This window comes from Aotus nancymaae, unplaced genomic scaffold (assembly GCF_030222135.1).
Source record: "Aotus nancymaae isolate 86718 unplaced genomic scaffold, 86718_ANA_hifiasm-v0.15.2.pri h1tg000007l, whole genome shotgun sequence".
Classification (NCBI taxonomy): Eukaryota; Metazoa; Chordata; class Mammalia; order Primates; family Aotidae; genus Aotus; species Aotus nancymaae.
In genome coordinates, this window is record NW_026988418.1 from 20,173,993 (window position 1) to 20,197,480 (window position 23,488).

The 23,488-nt window shown below is 41.8% G+C and overlaps 1 protein-coding gene across 1 annotated transcript in view; it reads left to right on the plus strand.

The window, feature by feature from the left end:
- The first annotated feature begins 16,707 nt into the window (after positions 1–16,707).
- The window catches only part of C8A (complement C8 alpha chain), a 63,456-nt gene continuing 56,675 nt past the window's right edge, over positions 16,708–23,488 (plus strand). Inside the window, exon 1 of the mRNA XM_012442817.3 lies at positions 16,708–16,920. Within this exon, the coding sequence (XP_012298240.2) occupies positions 16,844–16,920 (77 nt within the window). The 5' untranslated portion in view covers positions 16,708–16,843. The remainder of the gene's footprint in view (positions 16,921–23,488) is intronic.

Genomic DNA, 23,488 nt, shown 5'->3' on the forward strand with positions numbered 1-23,488 from the left:
CTAGAGGCTTAAAGTAAAACAATTTCTCATTTTGCTCATGAAGCTGCAATTAGGTTAAGTCTCAGTGGGGACACCTTGTTCCTTCTCTATGCAACATTGGCTGGGTGGCTCATCTGGGAACCCTCTTTCAAGATGGCTCATTTGCATGGCTAGCAAACTTCTTGTCAGTTCCTTTTGAGATGGGATATTTCCCCTGACCTCTTTGTGTGACTTGTGAAGGAGTGGCTCATTTACTCAGCCTGCAGCTCTGAACCCCTCACGGGAGGGGGAGTTCACAGGTGAGTGGGTGCAGGAGCCCAAGAAAACGAATGCTGGAACAGGTCAGTTGCTCCTCTCTGGTGGGATCAGGCTCTGTGCAGCCCCACAACAGGGTTCAAGTGCATTAGAATGTTCTTTTAGCTCTGCTACCCAGAAAGGGGTGTCTGGACCCCTGGAGCCCCAGAGGGTGTATGTTACAATCAGTAACTCTTTTAACATTTGCTGTCCATGAATGGCTAAGTGTTTATCATCTCAGTGGAGAGTCAAGGTGACAGCCTTTTATGTCCTGTCCTCTTGGTACCCCAGTTCTTGTCTGGTGTCCAGGAGGAATCAGGTCATGCGAACGAATTGAAGGGTGGTGAATGCAAAGGGTTTTACTGAGTGGTGGACATGGCTCTCAGTGGGAAAGGGAGCTGGAAGGGGGATGGAGTGGGAATATAATCTTTTCTTGGAGTTCAGCTGTCCCTGCCTGAACTCTTTTGTGAAGTCCCCCAGTCAGGCTGTCCCTCTAAAGTCAAGCTGCTTTTCTTCTACATCTGGCTGCTGCTTCTCTTCTCTCTACTCTGCTCTTTCACCCGTGGAGCTTGGGATTTTTATGGGTACAGGGCAGGGGGCTGGGGGATCAGTGTGGTTTTGAAAAAGGCAACATTCAGGCAGGAAAACGAGGATGTGAATTTCTCATTTAGGGTCATGGGTCCAGGCTTGAGGGGGGAACCCTCGCCAGGGACCCATCCTCTTCTACCCAGTATTTCTCTGCCTCCTGTCCATATCACTTTCCACACTGGTCTGTTCACAGAGCAACTTGTGCTTCCTCACAGTATAGTTGCTGGATTAGAAGAGCAAGTGTCATGAGAGACATAAATAGAAGCTGTCCATTTATTAAAGTCTGGACCTGGAAACTGGCACAGTACTACTTCTGCCACAATTGGCCAAGAAGTCCCAGAGCCTAAATTCAAGGGCAGGGGACATTAAGGGGAGGAATATCAATTAGTTTTAGGATCTTTTGTTTTGTTTTGGTTTTGTTTTTCTTTTTTTGAGATGGAGCCATTCTATCGCCAGGCTTGAGTGCAGTGGTGCGTTCTTGGCTCACTGCAACCTTCGACTCCCTGGTTCAAGTGATTCTCCTGCCTCAGTCTCCCGAGTAGCTGGGATTACAGGTACACGCCACCAAGCCCAGCTAATTTTTGTATTTTTAGTAGAGATGGGGTCTCACCACGTTGGCCAGGAGGGTCTCGATCTTCTGACCTTGTGATCTGCCCACCTCGGCCTCCCAAAGTGCTGGGATTACAGGCGTGAGTCACTGTGCCTGTCCAGGATCCTGTTTTAAAACTACCATGCCACAGTGCCCTCTGGCTTCAAATTAATTACATTTATTCTACATGCCAACTATTTCCACTGCGTCCTAATACCCCCCAAAAGCCTCATCCCATTATGGTGTTAGGTTCAGGCTCCAGGTCCAGAATCTTGCCATTTAGTCAGGTTGAGATGCCAGTGAGGCTCCTGGGGTGCAGTTCCTCAGATAAAGCTCTTCTGATCAGAAGTCCTGTGCACTAAAGGGACAAGTCCTCTGCTTCCACTTACAATGGTGGGACAGACGCACTTAAACTATCAGAGCAGCGGTGTTTAGTAGAAGCTGAGCTCCTAAGTCAGTCTGATGGGCAGGGGTCTTGTAGCAGCCTCCAGCCATGGACTGAGCACAGGCTTTACCGCTAGATGTTCTGGCTTCCAATGTAGACTCTGCCACTGATTTTGTGGGTGGCATGAGTATGTCTTTACATTACTCAGAACCTTACTTCCCTTTTCCTTAAAATGGGAATAATAGTCTGCACTTCACAGGTCTTTGTGGGATTTAAATAATTTACCATATTTGAAATTGCCTGGCAAAATGCTTGGCATATCCTGGGTCATCAATATGAGAATACATTTGGCATATGATATTTATTTCACAGCATGAATGCCAGACTCGAAGTAAATGAAAGAGATTTGTAAACTGTACAAGTTTTGTGAAAGTATAATGTGTGTTTATTTCTTTTGTTAACATCTGTTGGCTGCTTCCCAATACAGGCCCCAGCATCAGCAGTGAGGGGTACCCTCTGCCCCAGGGCTAGTGACAGCTCGGTCTCTGAGGCAAAAGCTGGGAAAGGGAGCTGCTTGCTGCGCATTAACCAAAAGTCATGAGACTTTCCCTTTCCTTTTGTGCTTACCTTTGCTCTGAAGCCACAGATTTCACCCACATGGGATTACACCAACATGTAGCAATCCAGCTTTTGGAGCTAGAGAAAATTTCTATAGAGGATAATTAGATGAATCTACATTGTAGCCAAAAGAGCATCAGGGGTGGGTAGCCATGCGGTTTCTGTTTCTGAGAGTCAAAGATGAAATAGAAGTAATATGGGCTTAGAAGTAGGCAGACCAGGCCGGGCACGGTGGCTGATGCCTGTAATCCAGCACTTTGGGAGGCAAGGTGGGCAGATTGCCTGAGCTCAGGAATTCGAGACCAGCCTGGGCAACACAGTGAAACCCCCCGTCTCTACCAAAATACAAAAAATTAGCCAGCTGTGGTGGTGTGCACCTGTGGTCCCAACTACTCAAGAGGCTGAGGCAGGAGAATTGCTTGAACCTGGGAGGCAGAGGTTGCAGTGAGCTGAGATCATGCCACTGCACTCCAGCCTGGGCAACAGAGTGAGACTCTATCTCAAAAAAAAAAAAACGTAGGCAGACGAGGGTTCAAATCCAGACACTCTCTTCTTGACTATGTGGTTTTGGGAATGTCCTCTCACCCACAGGATCCTCAGCTTTCTCACCCTGATAAGTAGGAAAATAATCATCCCAGCTGATGCACTTGTTGTAGAAAGCACCGAGGCAATGCACGTACAGAGCTTGCTTCATTGCCTGATGCAGAGGCAGTGCCAGGCAGATGCTACTTTATTATTATTGGGACAGTAAGGGATAATAGTATCCACCTCATGGGCTTGTATAACGATTGGATAATTTATATTCAGAGCATTTCCACAGAGTTAGACATGTAGGAAGTGCTCAGGAAATGGTAGCTGCTGCCATTAATAATTTTAATTTTAGCAACAACAGTGTTAATCACACTTAACTAACAATCTTTGGAAGTTTCTATAAGCTTGGAGATGAGAAGGTCTGAATTATGTATACAAATGCCCTGTGAAAGATTTCTTCTGCAAGAGCCTGGTGTATAAACAATTTATTTGCACAAAACAAGGAAATAAAAAATATAAACAGAAAAGGAGCCATATTGAGACCAGTGCGCACAATTTTATTGATGGTTCACATGAAAGAGTGCACAATAAAATCTCCACTTTGAAGATGGCACTGAATGTTTTAGGCAAAGAGAAATAGTAAGTGGAACAGGCTTACTGAACAGTTTAAACTGGGGCCACAAACCAGATATGATTTTATTTATTTTCCAGTCACTGTCTTCAGCTAAGCTCTGTCTAAATCCACTTTCCCATATCTTATTGGTAAGTCCACAGCTTTTTGGTCACTTTCAGCAATGTGGATAAACTCACTCTAGTATTTTAACCTCCTTGTCCTAACCATAGCACTCCATGGTCCCTACTTAACCCTCCTTGTGTGGGCTACTCCATCAAGTGTCCTGCCTTCAGAAACCAAAGAGAAGTAGGCACCAGTTTCTGTGTTTTTATAAGTTCCCAAACTCCAAGAGACCTCTTTTAAGAACTTTCTTACAAGGAGGCTGAGGCAGGAGAATTGCCTGAACCCAGGAGGCGGAGGTTGCGGTGAGCCGAGATCGCGCCATTGCACTCCAGCCTGGGTAACAAGAGCGAAACTCCGTCTCAAAAAAAAAAAAAAAAGAACTTTCTTACAATGTTCCCCTCCATGTCAAGGTGGTCCTGGGCTGAGACCTCACATTCTGCAGCTCAGTGGACAGCAGACTGGGGAATATAATGCCGCATGGGTGAGCTATTGATGCAGTAAGGCTGTCAAACACTTATTCCGGCACCCAGGGGTTTAGACCACACTCTTTTGCAGATCTATGGCTGGCTGAGCAGCCTGTTTTCAGGCTATTGCAGGTGGAGGTTCAGCTGATTGAGTCTGGATTTGACCGAGCAATGCTAATTCAGGCTGAAGGTATGCAGGTTTGCTGGGCCCTTCTGTTCCATGTGTCTTTTTCCTCTGGGATAGAGGGATACCTGAGGCATGTTACTGTTATGATGATAACAGAGACGTAAAAGGGCACCTCCAAGTTTCATGACCTCACATGACTATGTTCAAAAACATGAAGGGAAATGAGGATTCTCCCTGTACATCTCTTTGTTTCCACCAGAGTGGTGGCTTTCCACAGAACTTCCCCGACAGATTTTCCTCTGTATCTCATGCACCAGGACTGAGTCCCATGTTCATCTTCAAATGGATCTCTGGAAAAGGGAAAGAGATGACCATGATGGGCTCAGAAAAATGCTTGTTGAGTGAATTGAGTTTTGTGGAAACAAGCAATCCTCCTTTAGGTTCCAGCGCCACTTCTGAGAACAAGCAAAACACATGCCCAGGTTAATATAACTAAGTAAAAGGAAATGAGGAGGGAAGAGGAGGAGGAAGGATCCAACTTTATGTTTGTTGCCAACTCATCTACTGAAACACAACTGTAGTTTCAGTAACACAGAGTGATAATATGCGCAGAGTTTGAGGGCTACACCAGAGCTTCCCAAGCCTGGGGGGTCCTTATTTCATATTCAATAAAATAAAAGCAGTGGCAGTAAGGAAGTTAATAACTTTAATAACAATATGCTATAATTAGCTATTAATAATAATTAGCTATTTCTAATACTTAGGCATTACCAATTAAGTGCAGGCACTTTCTTAAGAGCTTCATAAATATGAATTCATTTTTATGTATTGCTCATGAAGACTGAAGTGGCCAATTGGCCTCAACGAACCACACTTCCTGATATTCACACCCTTGGATGGCCCCCTCCCACACTGATCCTGGGGTTGGCCTGCAAGTTGCTTTCACCAGTGGGACATTGACAAGTGTGATAGAAGCAGAATAATTCTCTTCTGGGAGTCAGCTGCTATGCTGTAAATAAGCTTCAGCTAGACTACTGAATGATGACAGGCCACATGGCGAGAAACTCTGCCTGATGAGAGGCCGTCTTTCATGTCCCAGCCCCAGTTTAGCTCTCAGCTGAACAACCTTCCACAGAATCCTGAGAAATAACAAGCCAATGTTGTTTCCAGCCACTGAGTTTTTAGATGGTTTGTTATACCACGGTAGAAATAGAAACAATTGGTACAACAAATGTGTGCAAATTCCTTGGACAATTTATGTGAACAACTTTCTTTTCCTTTCTCACTATTTGTGATCAGCCAGAAAAAGCTAAGGGGATGATTATGAGCCTCACAGGGCTTATTTATTCATTCATTCAACACGTATTGATTGCGTGCCTGCTCTGTGCCAGGCAGTGTGCTTGGTGCTGGGGGACCGCCGTGAGTAAACAGCCCCTGCCTTCATGATGCATATAATTTATGACACGAATCCGTCCTCCCTGAGGCCACTCTGAAAAGATGAGTAGTGCCCCCCAACAAATATATCATTTGTTTTCTTCATAACCTATTATGCATCTGTCTCTCATCTAAATCTGGCATTTATCTGCTTGTAATGTCAAAGACAGGAGACTAGGCAGACTTGGGGGTCGGGTTAACTTGGCATCAAATCCTTTCTCCTTCCTGCCTCCTTTTGGTCTCAGTGTCCTCTTTTTCGGATTGGGCATAAGAATTCCCACCTAAAGCTACTGTAGGGAAGGCAGGAAAAGCACACATGCTCAATAAATGTTAATTCTTCTTTCTCTTCTTTTATGGATTGAATAACTACATTCAATTTCAGGGCAATTTTCAACATAGGGCAGTTCATAGGCATCTGGTCTGGACCTCTCCTGTTTGCTACAATGCTTATGCTGACAAGAATTTTGCACCAAGCTCTCCTGATGCACTATACTTGCCCTGACTCCCTGATCCTGTGCGGTGGATGGCTGAGCCTGTGACCCTTGATGCGGGGCCACTTGTCAACAGAGTGTTACCAAAGACTCTCATGTACATTATTTCAATTACTCTTTCCAGCAGGCCCACGAGGCAGGTGTGCTTAGCCTCATTTTCTAGTCGAGATACCCAAGGCTCAGAGAGCTAAAGTGACTTTTGCAAGGTTACAAAGACAATTAGTGGCTGAGCTTGCCTTGAAACCCAGGTGCCCCACCTCCTGCCTTAAGGTCTTTCTAGTCTCTTTGCACCGCTTCCCTGCCATGCCACCCCCCACTGCCTAGTGCTACATTACAAAGACCTTTGAAAAGTGAGACCCAGAGCATTCTCAAGAAATAGAGGCAAAAATGCAGTTATTGTTTTTCTTGCAACTGTGTACATGGGGGGCGTTAACATTCACTTAGGAGCTGCTGAAATCCACTCAACCAGAACGAGGCTGGTGAGGAGAGAACTGACCAAATTTGTTTACAGTGGGCTAATCCGGCTCTGTCTCTTACTCCACACAGCCTGGGAGAAAGTCTAATTACAGCCTGGCAACCCAGAGTGTCTCATGGGAAGACGAATCTTGAATAAACGTATGAAAACAGACTTGAATGGTGTGTGTGTGTGTGTGTGTGTGTGTGTGTGTATGTATGTATGTAAATTTGCTTCCTGGTCCTGCAGTTCTAAGAAGGATTTCTGAGATAAGGATTATATAAGCCTAAGCTTGCACACTGGAGGAGGCAGTAGAGATGGGCTAGCCCTCGGGTGTGGATACTGAAGTCCAGAGAAGTCAAACTGTTCCAAGTTCACGCAATGTGGTCTTGATATAAGTTGGCATGAGAATCCAGGTGCCTGACTCTGGAGGTTCTGAGTTCCCTCTGGGGAACCCCTAAGGGCTTCCCCTTACATGACAGGTGCATGGTGTTCCAGGTCCTAGGAGTTAGTCTCCAAGCTGGTTTCTCTGCCTCCAATCCTAACTCCCCGATCCCTGCCCCTTAGTGCATCCTCCAAGATGACCCCAGAGTGCAAAGTACAAGTCTGATCAGGATGCTCCAGAGCTTCAATTCATTCAGTTGTGCCTCTGTGTCCTTAGGGATGACATATGTATCTGAGTCTTAACAAAAAAACAAAAACAAAAACAAAAAAAACCCACAAAACCCGAAGTTGCTGGATGTGGCTTTACCTGTCCTTCTGCCAGTCTTTCCCATGGTATACTTGGTTCTAGCCCTTCAGATAACTGGTTGAGCCCCAAGATGGCCATGCTCTTTGGTACCTTCCTGGATTTGCTCATTCTGTTCCCAGTGTCTGGGATGCTTGCTCTTTCTTCCTGTCTCTGTTTAAAGCAACTTCTGCATCAACCAAGCTCCTATCGCCTTCCTCCTGCTTCCTTCAAGCCTAAGCCTCACATCAGCAGCCATTGGTGGTTGCTCCCAGCTTGGCCCTTGCAGCTCTCCATGACACACTCACCCCTAGGCATGGCATGGTGTTGGGCAGGGGCTGTGTTCTCTTCATCTCTGAGTGTTCAATACCCATCACAGTGCCTAACCCTAAGCCTCAATGGAATGAAGGCAATAACTGATTGCCATGTGCATTATATCACTGACTATAACATAATAGCAAAAAACTTGTCAGCTCTCCTACAGCTCAGGTTCTGACTGATCACTCCATGGGGTCACTACTGGTCTGAGACTTAAAGGCTACAGTTTCTTTAAGGGTCTCATTTAAACTGTAAATACTCATGGGCTGACAATATAAAGATGCTTAAAATACATAGAAAAATGGTGCAAACACAGTGGTCTACTATATCAGTTTCTCAGTGACCCTCATCCCATTACTGATTCTTGAGATGGCATCTTGGACACTGGCTGAGAGTAAGCCCAAACACAGTAGCCATAGGTTGGTATTTCTGGAACAGTGAATCATTAAAGAAAGGATGATGTATTAGCCCATTTCACACTGCTGTTAAACATACCCAAGACTGGGAAGAAAAAGAGGTTTAATTGGACTTATAGTTCCACATGTCTAGGGAGACTTCAAAATCATGGTGGGAGGCAAAAGGCACTTTTTACATGGTGGCAGCAAGAGAAAATGAGGAAGATGCAAAAGCAGAAACCCTTGATAAACCATCAGATCTTGTGAGACTTATTCATTACCACAATAACTGCATGGGGGAACCACCCTCATCATTCCAATCATCTCCCACCATGTCCTTCTCACAACATGTGGGAATGGTAAAAGTACAATTCAAGATGAAACTTGGATGGGGACATGGAGTCAAACCATATCATTCCACCCCTGGCCCCTCTAAATCTCATGTTCTCACATTTCAAAATCCCAGCAGTCCCCCAAAGTCTTAATTCATTTCAGCATTAACCCAAAAGTCCACCGTCCAGTCTCATCTGAGACAAGGCAAGTCCCTTTCCACCTATGAGCCTGTAAAATCAAAAGTAAGCTAGTTACTTCCTAGATACAATGAGGGTACAGGTATTGAGTAAATATGGCCATTCCAAATGGGAGAAATTGCCAAAACAAAGTGGTTACAGGGCCCATGCAAGTCCAAAATGCAGCAGAGCAGTCAAATCTCAAAGTTCCAAAATGATCTCCTTTGACCCCAGGTCTCACATCCAGGTCACACTGATGCAAGAAGTGGGTTCCCATGGTCTTGGGCAGCTCTGCCCCTGTGGCTTTGCAGGGTACAGCCTCCCTCCTGGCTGCTTTCACAGGCTGGCATTGAGTGTCTGCAGCTTTTCCAGGCAAATGGTGCAAGCTGTTGGTTGATCTACTGTTCTAGGGTCTGGAGGATGGTGACCCTCTTCTCACAGCTCCACTAGGCAGTGCCCCAGTAGGGACTCTGGGAGCTCGGGCCCCACATTTCTCTTCTGCACTGCCCTAGCAGAGGTTCTCCATGAGGGCCCTGCCCCTGCAGCAAACTTCTGCCTTGGCATCCAGGTGTTTCCATACATGTTCTAAAATTTAGGTGGAGGTTGTTTCAAACCCCAGTTTGACTTCCATGCCACTCTCAGGCTCAACACCATGTGGAAGCTGCCAAGGCTTGAGGCTTTCACCCTCTGAAGCCATGGCCTGAGCTGTACATTGGACCCTTTCAGCCATGGCTGGAGAGGCTGGGACACAGGGGACCAAGTCTGTAGGCTACACCCAGCATGGAGACCCTGGGCCCAGCCCACAAAACCATTTTCTCCTAGGTTTTCAGGACTGTGATGGGAGGGGCTGCCAAGAAGACCTCTGACATGCCCTGGAGACATTTTCCTCATTGTCTTAGGGATCAACATTCAGGTCCTCCTTACTTATGCAAATGTCTGCAGCTGTCTTGAATTTCTCCCTAGAAAATGGGTTTTTCTTTTCTATCACATTATCAGGCTGCAAATTTTCTGAACTTTTATGCACTGTTTCCCTTATAAAACTGAATGCCTTTAACAGCACCCAAGTCACATCTTCAATGCTTTGCTGCTTAGAAATTCATTCTGCTAGATACCCTAAATCATCTCTCTCAAGTTTAAAGTTCCATAAATCCCTAGGGTAGGGGCCAAATGCTTCCAGTCTTTTTGCTAAAATATAACAAGAGTCACCTTTGCTCCAGTTCTCAACGAGTTTCTCACCTCCATCTGAGACCACCTTAGCCTGGACCTTATTGTCCACATTGCTATCAGGCTTTTTGTGAAAGCCATTCAACAAGTCTCTAGGAAATTCCAAACTTTCCCACATTTTCCTGTTTCTTTCTGGGCCCTCCAAACTGTTCCAACCTCTGACTGTTACCCAGTTCCAAAGTCATTTCCACATTTTCAGGTATCTTTTCAGCAATACCCCACTCCACTGGTACCATTTACTGCATTAGTCTGTTTCCACACTGCTGATAAAGACATACCTGAGACTGGGAAGAAAAAGAGGTTTAACAGAATTTACAGTTCCACATGGCTTGGGAGGCCTCAGAGTCATGGTGGGAGGTGAAAGGCACTTCTTACATGGTGGCAGCAAGGGAAAAATGAGGAAGACGCAAAAGCAGAAACCCCTGATAAAACCATCAGATCTCATGAGACTTATTCATTGTCACGAGAACAGTATGGGGGAGACTGCCTCTACGATTCAAATTATCTTCCACCATGTCCCTCCCACAACATGTGGGAATTATGGGAGTTCAATTCAAGATGAGATTTGGGTGGGGACATGGAGCTAACCCATATCAGGTGGGAAGTGAGAAGTTTACAAAGAAAAACGACATTCATTATGATTTTGCCTAGACATGCTTGCTCATTCAGGTCAACTCACTAAACATTAATTAGGTACTGCATGTGCATATATGATATATATCTGTATGCATATACACACATATATATATTTATAAACCCAATAATCATGAAACCCACCAGATGGGGGAGCGATGAAGGCATAGTGGTAAAACAACTTGCCCAAAGTTGCAAGACTGGTTTGTGGCTGTGTTGAGATTTCAATCCAGTTATGTTTGGACTTAAAAGCTGAAATCTTCCTATAACTGCATAAAACATGCACCTACTATGTGTCAGCAGTGGAAATACAGAGATGATTTAAATCATGGTCTTTACCCTCAAAAAGCTCACGGGGTAGCAGAAGAACAGAAAGTAACAGGCATCTCAGTGTGGTGCTGGGAAGGAATGGAAGGCTGGAAACTGGGAAAAGGTGACGTGACCAAGGACATTGTTTAGAATTACCTGCTCATGGTGACCACACAAAGCCAACTGTCTTCTACTGGGCTTTAGGATTGTGCTTAATGTCTCTGCATGCAGCGTTCTCCCTTATTGCTTGCACCAGGGGCAGATGAAGCTAGCCTGGCTATGGAGAGCTAGTTTCACTCACTGACTCTCACGTATCTGGTTCACAAAGACTCTGGGCCAGGCACAGTCCTGCCTTCCGGAAGTTCACAGAAATCACAAGCAGGATGAAGGATGAACCATCAAGTCAGTGGTGTTTTAAAGTGAATGGTATGGCCCGGCACTGTGGGAACAGAGAGTACTATGCTGCACCAAGTTTTGAGCGAAGGCATCGCAGAGAAAGAGACAATTGACGGGTGGATGAGGCCTGGAGAATTTGCTCAGGTTCAAAATTAACTCTGTTTTTATTGCAGCCAAATTACAACACAGATTTTTCAAAGGACCACCCAGATTTGTCCAGAGCTGCTTACAATGCTGAATGCCTATTTGAGAAAAGGTCTTTAATTTCAAGTCTAATGAGCCAGACACTGACTCCCTCTCATCCAACTCCCTTAAATGCAAATACAATGCTTCAGTATAAAGTGGGGAGCAGCAGGCATGCATTAGCCCATTCATTGTTAAGCCTCTGATTGAGACCAATTACTTAAACCAGCCCCACTTCATTTCTAGCTGAAAATCCACTGCTAACATCTGTTGGTTGCTACCAGGGGCTGATGAGGCAATCAGGAGAAAAACAGATATAATAGACACGTAATCTTACAAAAGGTGAAGAAGGGAGGATGGGGAAGGCAGTGGACAAGAGATGCTCATTTGCTAATTGCAGACTTTTTACCCGGTACTGTGCTGAATATTTTGCAGGCTTCTCCAGTAAGGGAGTAGAATATCATCACCCAATATACCCACCCACCCACACATATACACATACATACACAGCCCCCAGAGAGATGTCTTAAGCAAACCCACAAAACTGCATGTTCAGCCATCCATGTTGACTACCAATCAGTCAGCTGCAGAGAAACTTTATGTCTTCTATGACCATAGTGAGATTGGCCACGTTCACATTGAAGTTGCTACTTTGAGTTGGTCTCAAAGTTTTCAACCCTTGAGGTACCATAATGGTACTGGAACCTGAGTAGAAGGGGCCTTTGTACCATGTTGCCACCTGGGATCTATAGCTGGAGTCATTCCATCAGTTTCTGCTGGTTGCATCATCCTGCCAGAGGGGTTCGTAATCAGTCCAAGGAACCAGGACACAGATTTCTCACATCCTCCCTCCAATGGTCTCTTTGCCAGATCCCTCCTTTCTTCCACTTTCTCCTTTCTTGGTACTTAAATGAAAGCTTTCATGCTATGAATGGAGAAAAATAGATTGTGAGAAGAGGTATCATTGTTTGAATAAAGCAGCAACAGCTGCTCAAAATGCCCAGTTGTGAATAGATTTCTTCATGTAGTGTTTAACTATCTTCATTTTAGATACTTAAATATCTTTAGATGAAATACCCTCATTTAATGCTTAATCCTATCCTGTTAGGTATTATTTTATCCATTTTGCAGATGATGAAACCAAGGCTAGGAGACAATAACTGGTTAGTGGCACTTTCTGATCTAAAACTGTGTTTTTTCCACTCCACCACAGTGCCTCCATTTGTACTAGATTTGCAGAATTTAGCTCTCCTATTTGGATTGGGCAAACACGGACCAGCACAGACTGAATGTGGTGCAGAGCTTCTAAAAGCTTTGCAGAGAGCACAGATCTGGATGTCACCCTGTGGGAGCAGTCTGAGCCAACACAGGACATGTTCCATTCTGAGGTCATAACTCACAGGCTGACTTAAATAGTGAAAAGTATTTCCCTAAGACAGGCAATGTGTTTTCAGAATGAATTGCCATCTCACTGTCTGTTCTGCATGGTATTTTATAACTATCTATCTTTGATAACAAAATGCTACAATTAAGGTGGAATCCACATATGCAAACCTAACAATTTTGTGGCATTTCCCATTCATCTTAGAACATTTGGGCTGAAAGAAGATAGACGCCCCTCCCCCATCCCACTGCCTGCATGCACACATGCACACACACACTCACACATACTCATAAAGGCACTGAACACTCCCATTTCTTATTAGCTTTCCTCTTTTGATTTCATCCCGTGATGATTTTGCTTTCTTTGTCCCCTAGAAGTTATATTCATTCTCTGCTCTGGCATAATAGATAATTAGACTTGGAGCTAGAAGACCCAGGTCTTGGTCCTGATATACCACTTAGCAGTTGCACCAGACCAAAAAGATCTGAAGTTTTGCAGTTGGACAGATTATAAATCCATGACTCCAAGATTCACTTGCTGTGTGACTGCAGGCAAATTGCTTAACCACTCTGAATTTCAATATCCTCATTTTCAAAACTGCATTACTATTACTAGCCTTGCACAATTGCTATGAAGATTGAATAGACACATAAAGTGGCAGGCACTGGGCCTGGGATTCCAAATATCTTAGTTTCATTTTCCCCTTTAATCACTATCTCTCTGACTCTCAAGATTCTCTTCAGGATAATGATTTATATATATATATATATATATAATATATTATATATATATTTTGAGGTAGGGTCTGGCTCTGTCACTCAGGCAGGAGTGCAGTGGTGTGATCTCAGCTCACTACAACCTCTGCCTCCGGAGCTCTGTTGACCCTCCCACCTCAGCCTCCAAAATACTGAGGATTACAAGTGCACACCACCATGCCTGGCTAATTTTTGTATTTTTTATGGTGATGGGGTTTCACCATGTTGCCCAGGATAGGATATTGATTTTTATCTCACAAGATTATTTTGAGAATTAAATGAGAAAATATACCTGAAAGTATTCTGAAATAGTAATCTATTTTTTTTTTTTTCTTTTTTGCAACAGAGTGTTGCCTGTTGCCAGGCTGGAGTGCAATGGCTTGATCTTGGCTCATTGTAATCTCTGCCTCCCAGGTTCAAGCGAGTCTCCTGCTCAGCCTCCCAAGTAGCTGGGACTACAGGCATGCACCACCACACCTGGCTAATTTTTGTATTTTTAGTAGAGACCATGTTTCACCATGTTGTCTAGGATGGTCTTCATCTCCTGATCTCGTAATCTGCCCGTTTCAACCTCCCAAAGTGCTGGGATTACAGGCATGAGCCACCGTGCCAGGACGTAATCTATTTTTAATTGCTTATTTGCTTATTCACTCAATCAACAACTGTTTCCTGTTAAAGATTTATTGTTAAGTGATACAGATGAGCATAAAGAAGAATCGGACACAGAACTTACACTAAAGAAATGTTCATTCTCCAGTTACGCCCTGCTCCCCTAGAAGAATGAAGCAAAAATTAGAAGTGCTGCTAGAACATTTACAAGGTTTAGCTTCCAAGGAGATACCTTTTAAATGGAACCACCAGCGAAAGATCCATGATGGATCTGACATTTGAGAGTATGCTTGGCAGAAAGGGAGGAGATGATGGGTGAAGGTAGTTGAGGTGGAAGGCCCAGAATGAGCGGAGCCACAGCAGCAGCAAAGCATGAGGAAGGTCAGGGGAACCTAGACCATGCTGTTGGGGACCATTGCAGAGCTGTGGTTGATAATGCTGCAAAAATGGGCTGAGATCCATTTATGAAGGAATTTGAACTTTTACTTTTATAGACAATAGGGGAGCCACTGCAGCTTTCTGAGCAGGACGGTGATGTTGTCAGAGACTGTTTTCATGATGATGAATCCAGCAGTACTATAGAGGGAGGGTTGAAGTGAGGAGAAGTGGACTTAACCCACTAGGAGTGGGTTATGAGAGCTTCAGAGAGATGAAGGCCTGACATGGATCAAAGACAGTGAGGATGAAGGAGAGAAGCTTGGAGGGAAAATATGACAGCAGAATATGGTGGAATGTAAGAGACCATGTTGGGATTGGGGTGGGAGAGGTGATAAAGGTTAAGGAGTCCCAAAGCCATTGAGGGCTGGGATAAGGAGAAAAGGTATCAGAGACATTTCAAGAAGGAGCTGCTTTAGGAAGGAAGACCCAATAGCCTATATTTCAGGGATCAGGGGAAGGCAGACTAGCTTTTCTATGGGGCAGTGTTTCCCAGCCTAGGTATTATTGATATTTTGGGCCAGACAGTTTCCTGTTGTAGGAGCTGTCTTGGGCATTGCAGGGTGTGTGGCAGCATCCCTGACCTTCACCCATTAGATGCCAGTAGCAAAAGCCCTTAAGTTGTGAACCATAAATATCTCTGAACATTGCCAAATATCCCCTGAGGGCAAAACCACCCCCAGTGGAGACCACTGTTGTAGGGAGATCGTCTCCTCATGAGAAAAACTGTGGGAGGAGTGGGGAACCTGAGCTCCATTTCCCGGGGGGCTCTGTGGATCTGCGTCAGGAACTTTGACTATGGGTGGGAAAGGACGGGAAGTCGGTAGAAACAGGTGGCTTCCAGATATGCCATCATGAGCTGGCCCTGGGTGTCCAGGTAGAACACCCCCCATCGTCCTCCATATCTTCAGTGAAAGCGTTATGACATGCCAGTCATGCTGGACTATTGTGGAGCAAGGAGAAAGTGTGGTTTTCCAAGTAGGATAGAACTGAGGCCAAAAGGACCCAAGAGTCAAAATGAAAAGAGGTAGGAGAAAGAGAGACACAGAAATCACAGACTCCAGGGGCTTCCCAGGACCCAGAATCCACACTTACTTCTGTCAAGTTTACTAAAATCTCTGAGAAAAGGAAGATGATAACAATTTGGCAACTTTTAAAAAATCTGCGCATTTAAATCAGAAACACATTTTCTTAAGCATACAAGTCATTCATTAAAATTTCCCCTAATTTTGAGATCAGTCATATACTACTGGACAGTCCTGCTAATGAGAGAATTTAAATATTCCCAAGGATATTGAGACAGCTGTACAACCTTGGGCAACTTATTTACTTTCTCTGGGCCTCCGTTTCTTCACCTGCAAAATGGAATTAATAATTTCCATCTCATATCCCTGCTATGAAAATTAAATAAGACATATGAAATGCCTGCCACGTAGTAGGCATTCAATTATTGTCTGTGTATCTATCCATCATCTATATATCTGCCTATGTATCTATTCATCCATCTCTATTAATTTAATTTAATTTATGTCTGGTAGAGTAAGAGATTATATGCAGGTATGACACCATCAGTCCAGATGTGTGGCTTTATTGACATTATAATTCTAGAGAATGCTTCTGGAGATGTCTATTTAAGACATCTGGCCCCCTCAAGAAACAGTTATGCTGGATCTTAAAGATACACAGTGTCTGTATGAAAAGCGGAAAGTCCATTGAATTACACATATTTTTCAGGCTCCAGCTGCTTGGCAATAGATAGTAGAACCTTCATGTAACTGTTAACATTTCCTCCATTTTTCTGACTGCTTTATGTCCGAGTTGACATACCTATATTAGCCCTGTTTCAGTCTTGCAAAATAGATTGATCTGACCTCAGAAGTTCCAAGAGACACTGAAAAAGACTAGGAATTCTAGAACTGCATCTTGGTTTGGCTTTTGTCTCCTTTTGAAAATAAGACCTCTTTGCTAAGCCAGTATGGTTGAATATCTTCCTTTTTTTAACCACATGGATATTGTTTTTGAAAAGGTCTAAAGGGCAGTGGCCTTTGGTGTCTGGAACATTTTTAGAGTATTTAGGTAATCAATACCCTGGTTACTATTTAGCCACATTTGAAAGAGAATCGGGTGAGTTCTGTGCGAATCTGTGTGTAACTGGGTGAGTTTCTAATATCAGATAGATATTACAGGTCTCAGCCTGTAGACATCTTTTACTCCAATTTCCTGAATAGATAGTTTTACTCCTTCAAGGTAATATAGCGTGGTGGCTTCTGGCTGAGATGTTTGCTGTTGTTTTCTTCATCTTGTCTTTGATGACTTGTCAGCCTGGGGTAACTGCACAGGAGAAGGTGAACCAGTAAGTGGGCCATCTGTCTCTGCAAAACTTGCACATAGGAATCACCTGCTGGGGAACTAAGACACTTTTATGTTTGTAGCAGAGGCCGTGTTAGAATGGAAAATAACCTCTTTTCATGTTATTATTACTCCTGTGGAGGATGATGGGACAGTGAAAAGACCAGGAACTTAGAGTTAAGTCGGCCTATGTGTAAATCACAGCTCTAATGCTTAGAAGCTGAGTAATTCAGGGTAAACCATTTAATCGGTTTGATCCTCAGTTTCCCTAGCTGTAAAATGAGAATAATAATACGTCTTCTATAAAAGTTAATGTAGATAAAATAAGATCCTGAATATAAAATGTACTCGGCTTACAGTAGGCACTTAATAAATGATAGTTCTCCTGAGTGGTGCTGAACAGTTAACTTAACCCCCACTTACCTGTAAAAGAGCATCATAAGAATACCTGTCTCATAGTTTTGGGGGAGGATAACATTAGATAATGTGTTCAAAATCACTTTGAGGAAGACGAAGGACTCTAGAGATGCTGGGTCATTTGATTCTAAAAATGACTTTACCTTTTGCTATGGGATAACAGAGGAAGGCGATATTTTCATATATACATTGCATTTTACTCATTCTATTTTCTTGAAATTTCCAACTTAGCTTCATGTTTTATTTTTATTTTTTGTATCTTAATATCAAGTATTTTGTGGTGCCTAAGCAGTCCTTTATTTCACCTCTAGTATAGCTCTAAAGCAATCCCTGTCTCGCAAACATTAAAGATTTTGAATAGAATTATTTAATTCTAATTCTTAATAGATGATGCAATTTTGAATTATTAGTGCTTTTAAATGCTAGAGCAAGTGAGAGTTCCTTCAAGTAACAGTTCAGAAGGGAAGAAAGCATTTTTATAAGCAGTTAATTTGTAACTTGTATTTAAAGGAAATACAATTTTGAAATCAGAAAAGTCATCTCTAATAATTAGAAGATAAAGGCAAGAGAACTGTGGTAAAGGAAATCTCTGGCGAGATATTCTTAATTATAAAAGCTTATCATTGTAATCCTTTTTGAAAATGAACAAAGAGTCTTGATGTTTGATGAACTTATCAAACAAGACAGACCAGTGAAGAGGCAAATTAGTCAAGGCAAAATAGAACCAATTAAATACTTTACAAAGTGCTGAAGAAGGAAATCATGAGGTCTTTGTATCTAATGCCAGTGTGTCTGACACTGACTTTGAAAGTGAAAAACTGCGTGTTGAAATGGTTTTATTAGGTTCAGATTCCGGCACTGGCATTTACTAGCTGTCTGATCTCAAGCAAGTTATTTAATTTTTCCAAGCTTCATTTTCCTTACCTGTAAAATGGGAGGAAAGTAAGAACAAAAATTAAGTGCATGGAAGTCCTTAGATCAATACCTATTACCTAGTAAGTATTCAGTGAAAGCTGTCACTACTGCTGTTGTGTAATTTTTTTTTTTTTTTGAGATGGAGTCTTGGTCTGTCACCCAGGTTGGAATGCAGTGGTGCAATCTCAGCTCACTGCAACCTCCATCTTCCAGGTTCAAGTTATTATCTTGCCTCAGCCTTCTGAGTAGCTGGGACCACAGGCGTGTGCCACTACGCCTGGCTAATTCTTTGTAGGTTTAGTAGAGACAGGGTTTCACTGCGTTAGGCAGGGTGGTCTTGATCTCCTGACCTCATGATCTGCCCACCTCGGCCTCCCAATGTTGTGTGATTCTTACTGTTATTTTTTGGTGTTTCTGTTCCCTTGATGGTTGACAATAATCAGAACAAATTTATAACATGCCAGTTGGCATGGATCTCTCTGATCAGAGATTTTAAGCTTTCCTTTTAAGCAATAGCACTCTTTTCCCCCCAAAAATAAAATTTCACATGAACTCTAACATTGAAAACAGATTATATAAATTTACATTTTAATGGTACACATTTATTTTATAAGTTCATGTTTAATATTTGCTTATTATAAAATCTTAATTAAAATGTGTTATTTGAGAAAAACATTTTAAAACAATGGTGATGGAAGGAATTTATAATCTTTAGCCTCAAAATCAATGGATCTCTATTGCATATTTTATACAAATAATACTTTTCAGTGTGTGTGTTGCTTAAAAGTTTTAATTTCAAGTTCCTGATTTGCTTAGAAGTTTTAATTGCAATTCTTTTAACGTATTATGATTTGTTTTTTTTACTAAGAGTATGGTCTACCTTAGTGAATATTCCATGTGAAGTGCATTCTTCTGTTGTTCAGTGTAGTTCCAAGTCAATTAAGTCAAGTTGGTTGTTAATGTCACTCAAGGATTCATCTTATTCTATTGATTACTGAGGAAGGAATGTTGCAATCTCCAACTGTATTTGTGGATTTGCCTACTTTTAGTTCTATCAGTTTTTGCTCCATGTATTTTAAAACTCTGTTATTAAATACACGCACACACACACACACACAAACACACATCTAGAATTATTCTGACTTCTTGATAATTTACCCCCTTATTATTATGAAAAGCTTCCATTATCCCTGGCAATGGTCCTTGTTCTGCAACCTATTTTGTCTATTATTAATACATACGGTTATCCTTGCTTTCTTATGATCTGTGTGTGCATGGCAAATCTTTTTCTATTATTTTATTTAAACTTATATGACTATATTTAAAAATATACTTCATGTGAACATACATAGGTGAGGCTGGCTTTAGCTAGTCTAACAACCTCTGTCTTTTAATCATAGTAATTAGAACATTTACATCAAATATAATTACTGATATGCATGAGTTTGAGTTCACCATTTTACTGTTTGTTTTCTATTTGTCCTATGTCTTCTTTGTTTCTATTTTCTCCTTTTTGGGGACCATCTTTTAGATTTATATTTTTCTAATTCCAAGGTGGTATGGTTCTGTGGGTTTATAGTTTTTATCAAATTTGAAAATTTTTGCCATAATTCATTCATATACGTTTTCTGCCCCATATATTCTAATCTCTCTTTCTGATAGTCCAGTTACAGAGATGCTAGCCTGCTTGATAAAGTCCCACAGGTCATGGAGGCTCTTTCTTTCTTTGTTGTTGACAGTTTATTTTCTGTTTCATTTTGGTTCCTATCACCATATATTTATTCATTTTTTGTTCTGCAATGTTTAATCTGCTGTTAAGCCTATCCAGTGAATTTTAAATTTCAGTTAAATATAATTTTCAGCTTTAAACGTCTCATTTGATACCTTTTAATATCTTCTGCTACCCTTCTCATTATCTTCTTTATTCTCCTCAAATAATAGAGCATATTTACAATAACTCTTTTGAAGTTCTTGTATGCTAATTACTTTATTTCTATTTCGTAGATCTTTAGAATTAGGAAAGATTTAGCATCTAGCTTAGTCCACTCATGTTACAGAGCAAGAAACTGAACCCTAGAGAGAGAAGGGGAGTATTCAATAACAAGATAATTCTGACAGGCATTTATGAATACTGGCCAATATAACCTTTATTACATTCTTCCAAGGGTGTTGTTTTTATTATCCATCAATTGAAGGGCAACATTTTCAACCCAACATTTTCACTGATGAAAAGCAGAATTCCTTAGGGGAATTTAAGAAATGTTAATTAGGACCCCAAACATAGAGGTCAACTATCTAAGCAGCCAAAGCTTTCTTTTTTTTTTATTTCTTTTTTTTTTTTTTTGTAGGTCTATAAGCAGTTGACCCTAAAGAAGTTTCAAACATGATGTCCCTTTTTATTTTATTGCTTTTATGGACATCAGAGTATGTTTACCAAACCATCTTGGGCCAAGTCCATGTGAATATTATTAATAATAGTCCAGAACTGAAAATTGATATGTATTCAGGAAACATGTAATTTTAATTAATAAAAACAATTGGAGTAGTGGATGTGACTCAAAAGTGAATCATGTAATTTGAGGACTTTTATTCAGGATAATTCATCTTGAGCTGTACTTTAGGTGGCATTGGGTCTGGGCTATGAAGTATAATCAACCTGGGATTGAGTCCTGGCATCACCACTTAGTGGCCATAGAACTTGGGCCAGTTGCTTAAACTTCCTAAGCTATAACTTTTTTTTCATCTAGGAAATGAAGATAATACATATTTCATAGAGTTCTGGTCAGGAGTTGAGTAAGTTTATATAAAGTACTTATAACAGAACCTGGTACATGGTAAGCCTTTAGAAAATCATTTTTATTAGCCTATTTCTCTTTTGTCAGAAATTCTTCAGAGTACATCTCAGAATGCTTAAAAATACATAGGCTTTGGAGTCTTTATTGGTTTTTAATTCTGGAGCAGGTTATTTCATCTTCTTATGAATCTGTTTTACTCATCTATAAGATGGGTATAGTACTTCCTACCCTCATAGGGTTCTTGTGAAATTTTAATGAAATAACTTAAGATTATATGAGATAATATATTGCAGGTACTGTGCTCAGCACTAGGGTACAATAGTGAGCAATACAGTTGTGATCTCTGTCTTCCAAAGCTTGCAGTCTAGGAGTAGGAATCAAGTGTTAGAAGTGCTATGTATATGGCACTATGTTAGCATAGGATAGGCAGGCTAAGGAAAGCTATCTGGAGAAAATGAACTGAAGTGGAAAGGTTTGGTCAGATGAATGAGGTATGATTAGCATTCTGTGGAGGAAATAGCATTATGCAAATACTGCAGGAAAGCCCAGCCCATGCTTGGAACTTAAAGTTCTGTATGGAATTCTATGTGTATCCAGCACACAGTGGACACTTTTTAAAATTTGTCTGTTCATTCATTCAATAAATAAATGTTGTAGTTATGCTAGGTGTTAGGTAATGAACTGAACAGATAATGTTTCCACACTCATGGAATTTACAGTATAGTGATGTAGTCAGTCAATAAATATGTAAACCAAAAAAATATCTTAAATATTATGGCTGCAGTGGCTCACACCTGTAATCCTAGCACTTTGGGAGGACGAGGCAGGCGATCACTTGAGCTCAGGAGGTCGAGACCAGCCTGGGTAACATAGCAAAGCCCCGTTTCTACTGAAAATATAAAAAATTAGCTGGGCATGGTGGCACTCACCTATTGTCCCAGCTACTCAGGAGACTGAGGCACAAGAGTCACTTGAACCCAGGAGGCAGAGGTTGCAATGAGCTGAGATAGTGCCACTGCATTCCAGTCTGAGTGACAGAGTGAGACTCTATCTCAAATTAATTAATTAGTTAAATAAAATTTAAATTTTGATAAATACTATGAAGGAAATAAATGGGGCCCTTTGTTAGAGGATATCAGAGCAATCTAAAGACAGGCTGATTGAGGGAATTTTCTGTGGAGGTGGCATTTAAACCGAGATGTGAAGGGCGGTAGGGAGAAGCCAGGTGAAGAGAAGGGTAAAGCGGAGTGATCACATGTGCTAAGACCCTGTGGTGGGAAGTGGCTTGTCATGTTTGGGAACTGAAGGATGGGAGCAGCGTGAAAGTAGAGAAATGTGCCATGAGAAGATGTCAAAAAACTGGACAGAGGCCAGATCCCAGAGGACCTTAGGCACCACAATGAAAAATTTGGATTTGAGTCCATGTGTAGTAAAACACACAAAAAAACAAACACACTGAGGGTCTTATAAAACAAGGATATTACCTGATGTCTCATTTGAAAAAATTGTCCTGATTGCTGTGCAGAGAATGGATTGGAGAAAGGTAAAGTAGAAGAAGGTCTTGGCCCACAGGAAGACAAAACAAGGAGCTGGTTGAAAGGGAAAATTAATAGTTTAGATGTGGAACCATTAAGTTTGCCATGTCTAAGAGGCATTTAATAGACATACCAAATGGGGAAGTTGAATAAACAAAACAGGATTACAGAGGACGAGTCTAGGTTGAAGGTCTAAATATAGGAACATTTGCACAGATGATTTATGAAGACAAGGACATGGATCTTACCTTTATAAGGGTGAGAAAAGCAGAAAGAGGAAAAAAAGAAAGACCAGATTGCACCTTGAGGAATTCCAGTTTTTGGAGAAGAACTGGCCAGAGGTAGGAAGAGAGTGAAAAGGAATTGTGCTGAAGAAGTCCAAGAGATGAAAGTTCTCATGAAGAAAAAAGTGGTTAACAGATTGTGTCTTAGTGAGTTTTGTGTTGTTATAAATACCTGAGGCTGTGTAGTTTATGAAGGAAAGAGGGCTGTTTGGCTCATGGTTGTGCAGGCTGTACAAGAAGCATGGTGCCAGCATCTGCTTGGCTTCTGGTGAGAGCTTTTTTTTTTTTCTTTTTAATTGACATATCCATGCTTACTGTGTTTTATTGAGCACCTATTATATGCCAGGCACTGTTCTGGGCCCTGGGGATATAAACAAGAAAGACAAAGTCTTTGCTCTCAGCTCTTATGAAGCTTCTGTTCTAGAAAAGTATATGCAAACATCTTATATACTTTAAGTTCTATAAAGAAAATAGGAACATCCTGGTGAGGACTTTTGTGCTGCATCAAAACATGGCAGAGAAGGTCAAAATGGAAGTGGGCACATTCAAAGAGGGACAAAACAGGGGAGGAAACTAGCTTTATACAACTCATTTCCATGGGAACCAGCGAGAATGAGTCTGTCTAG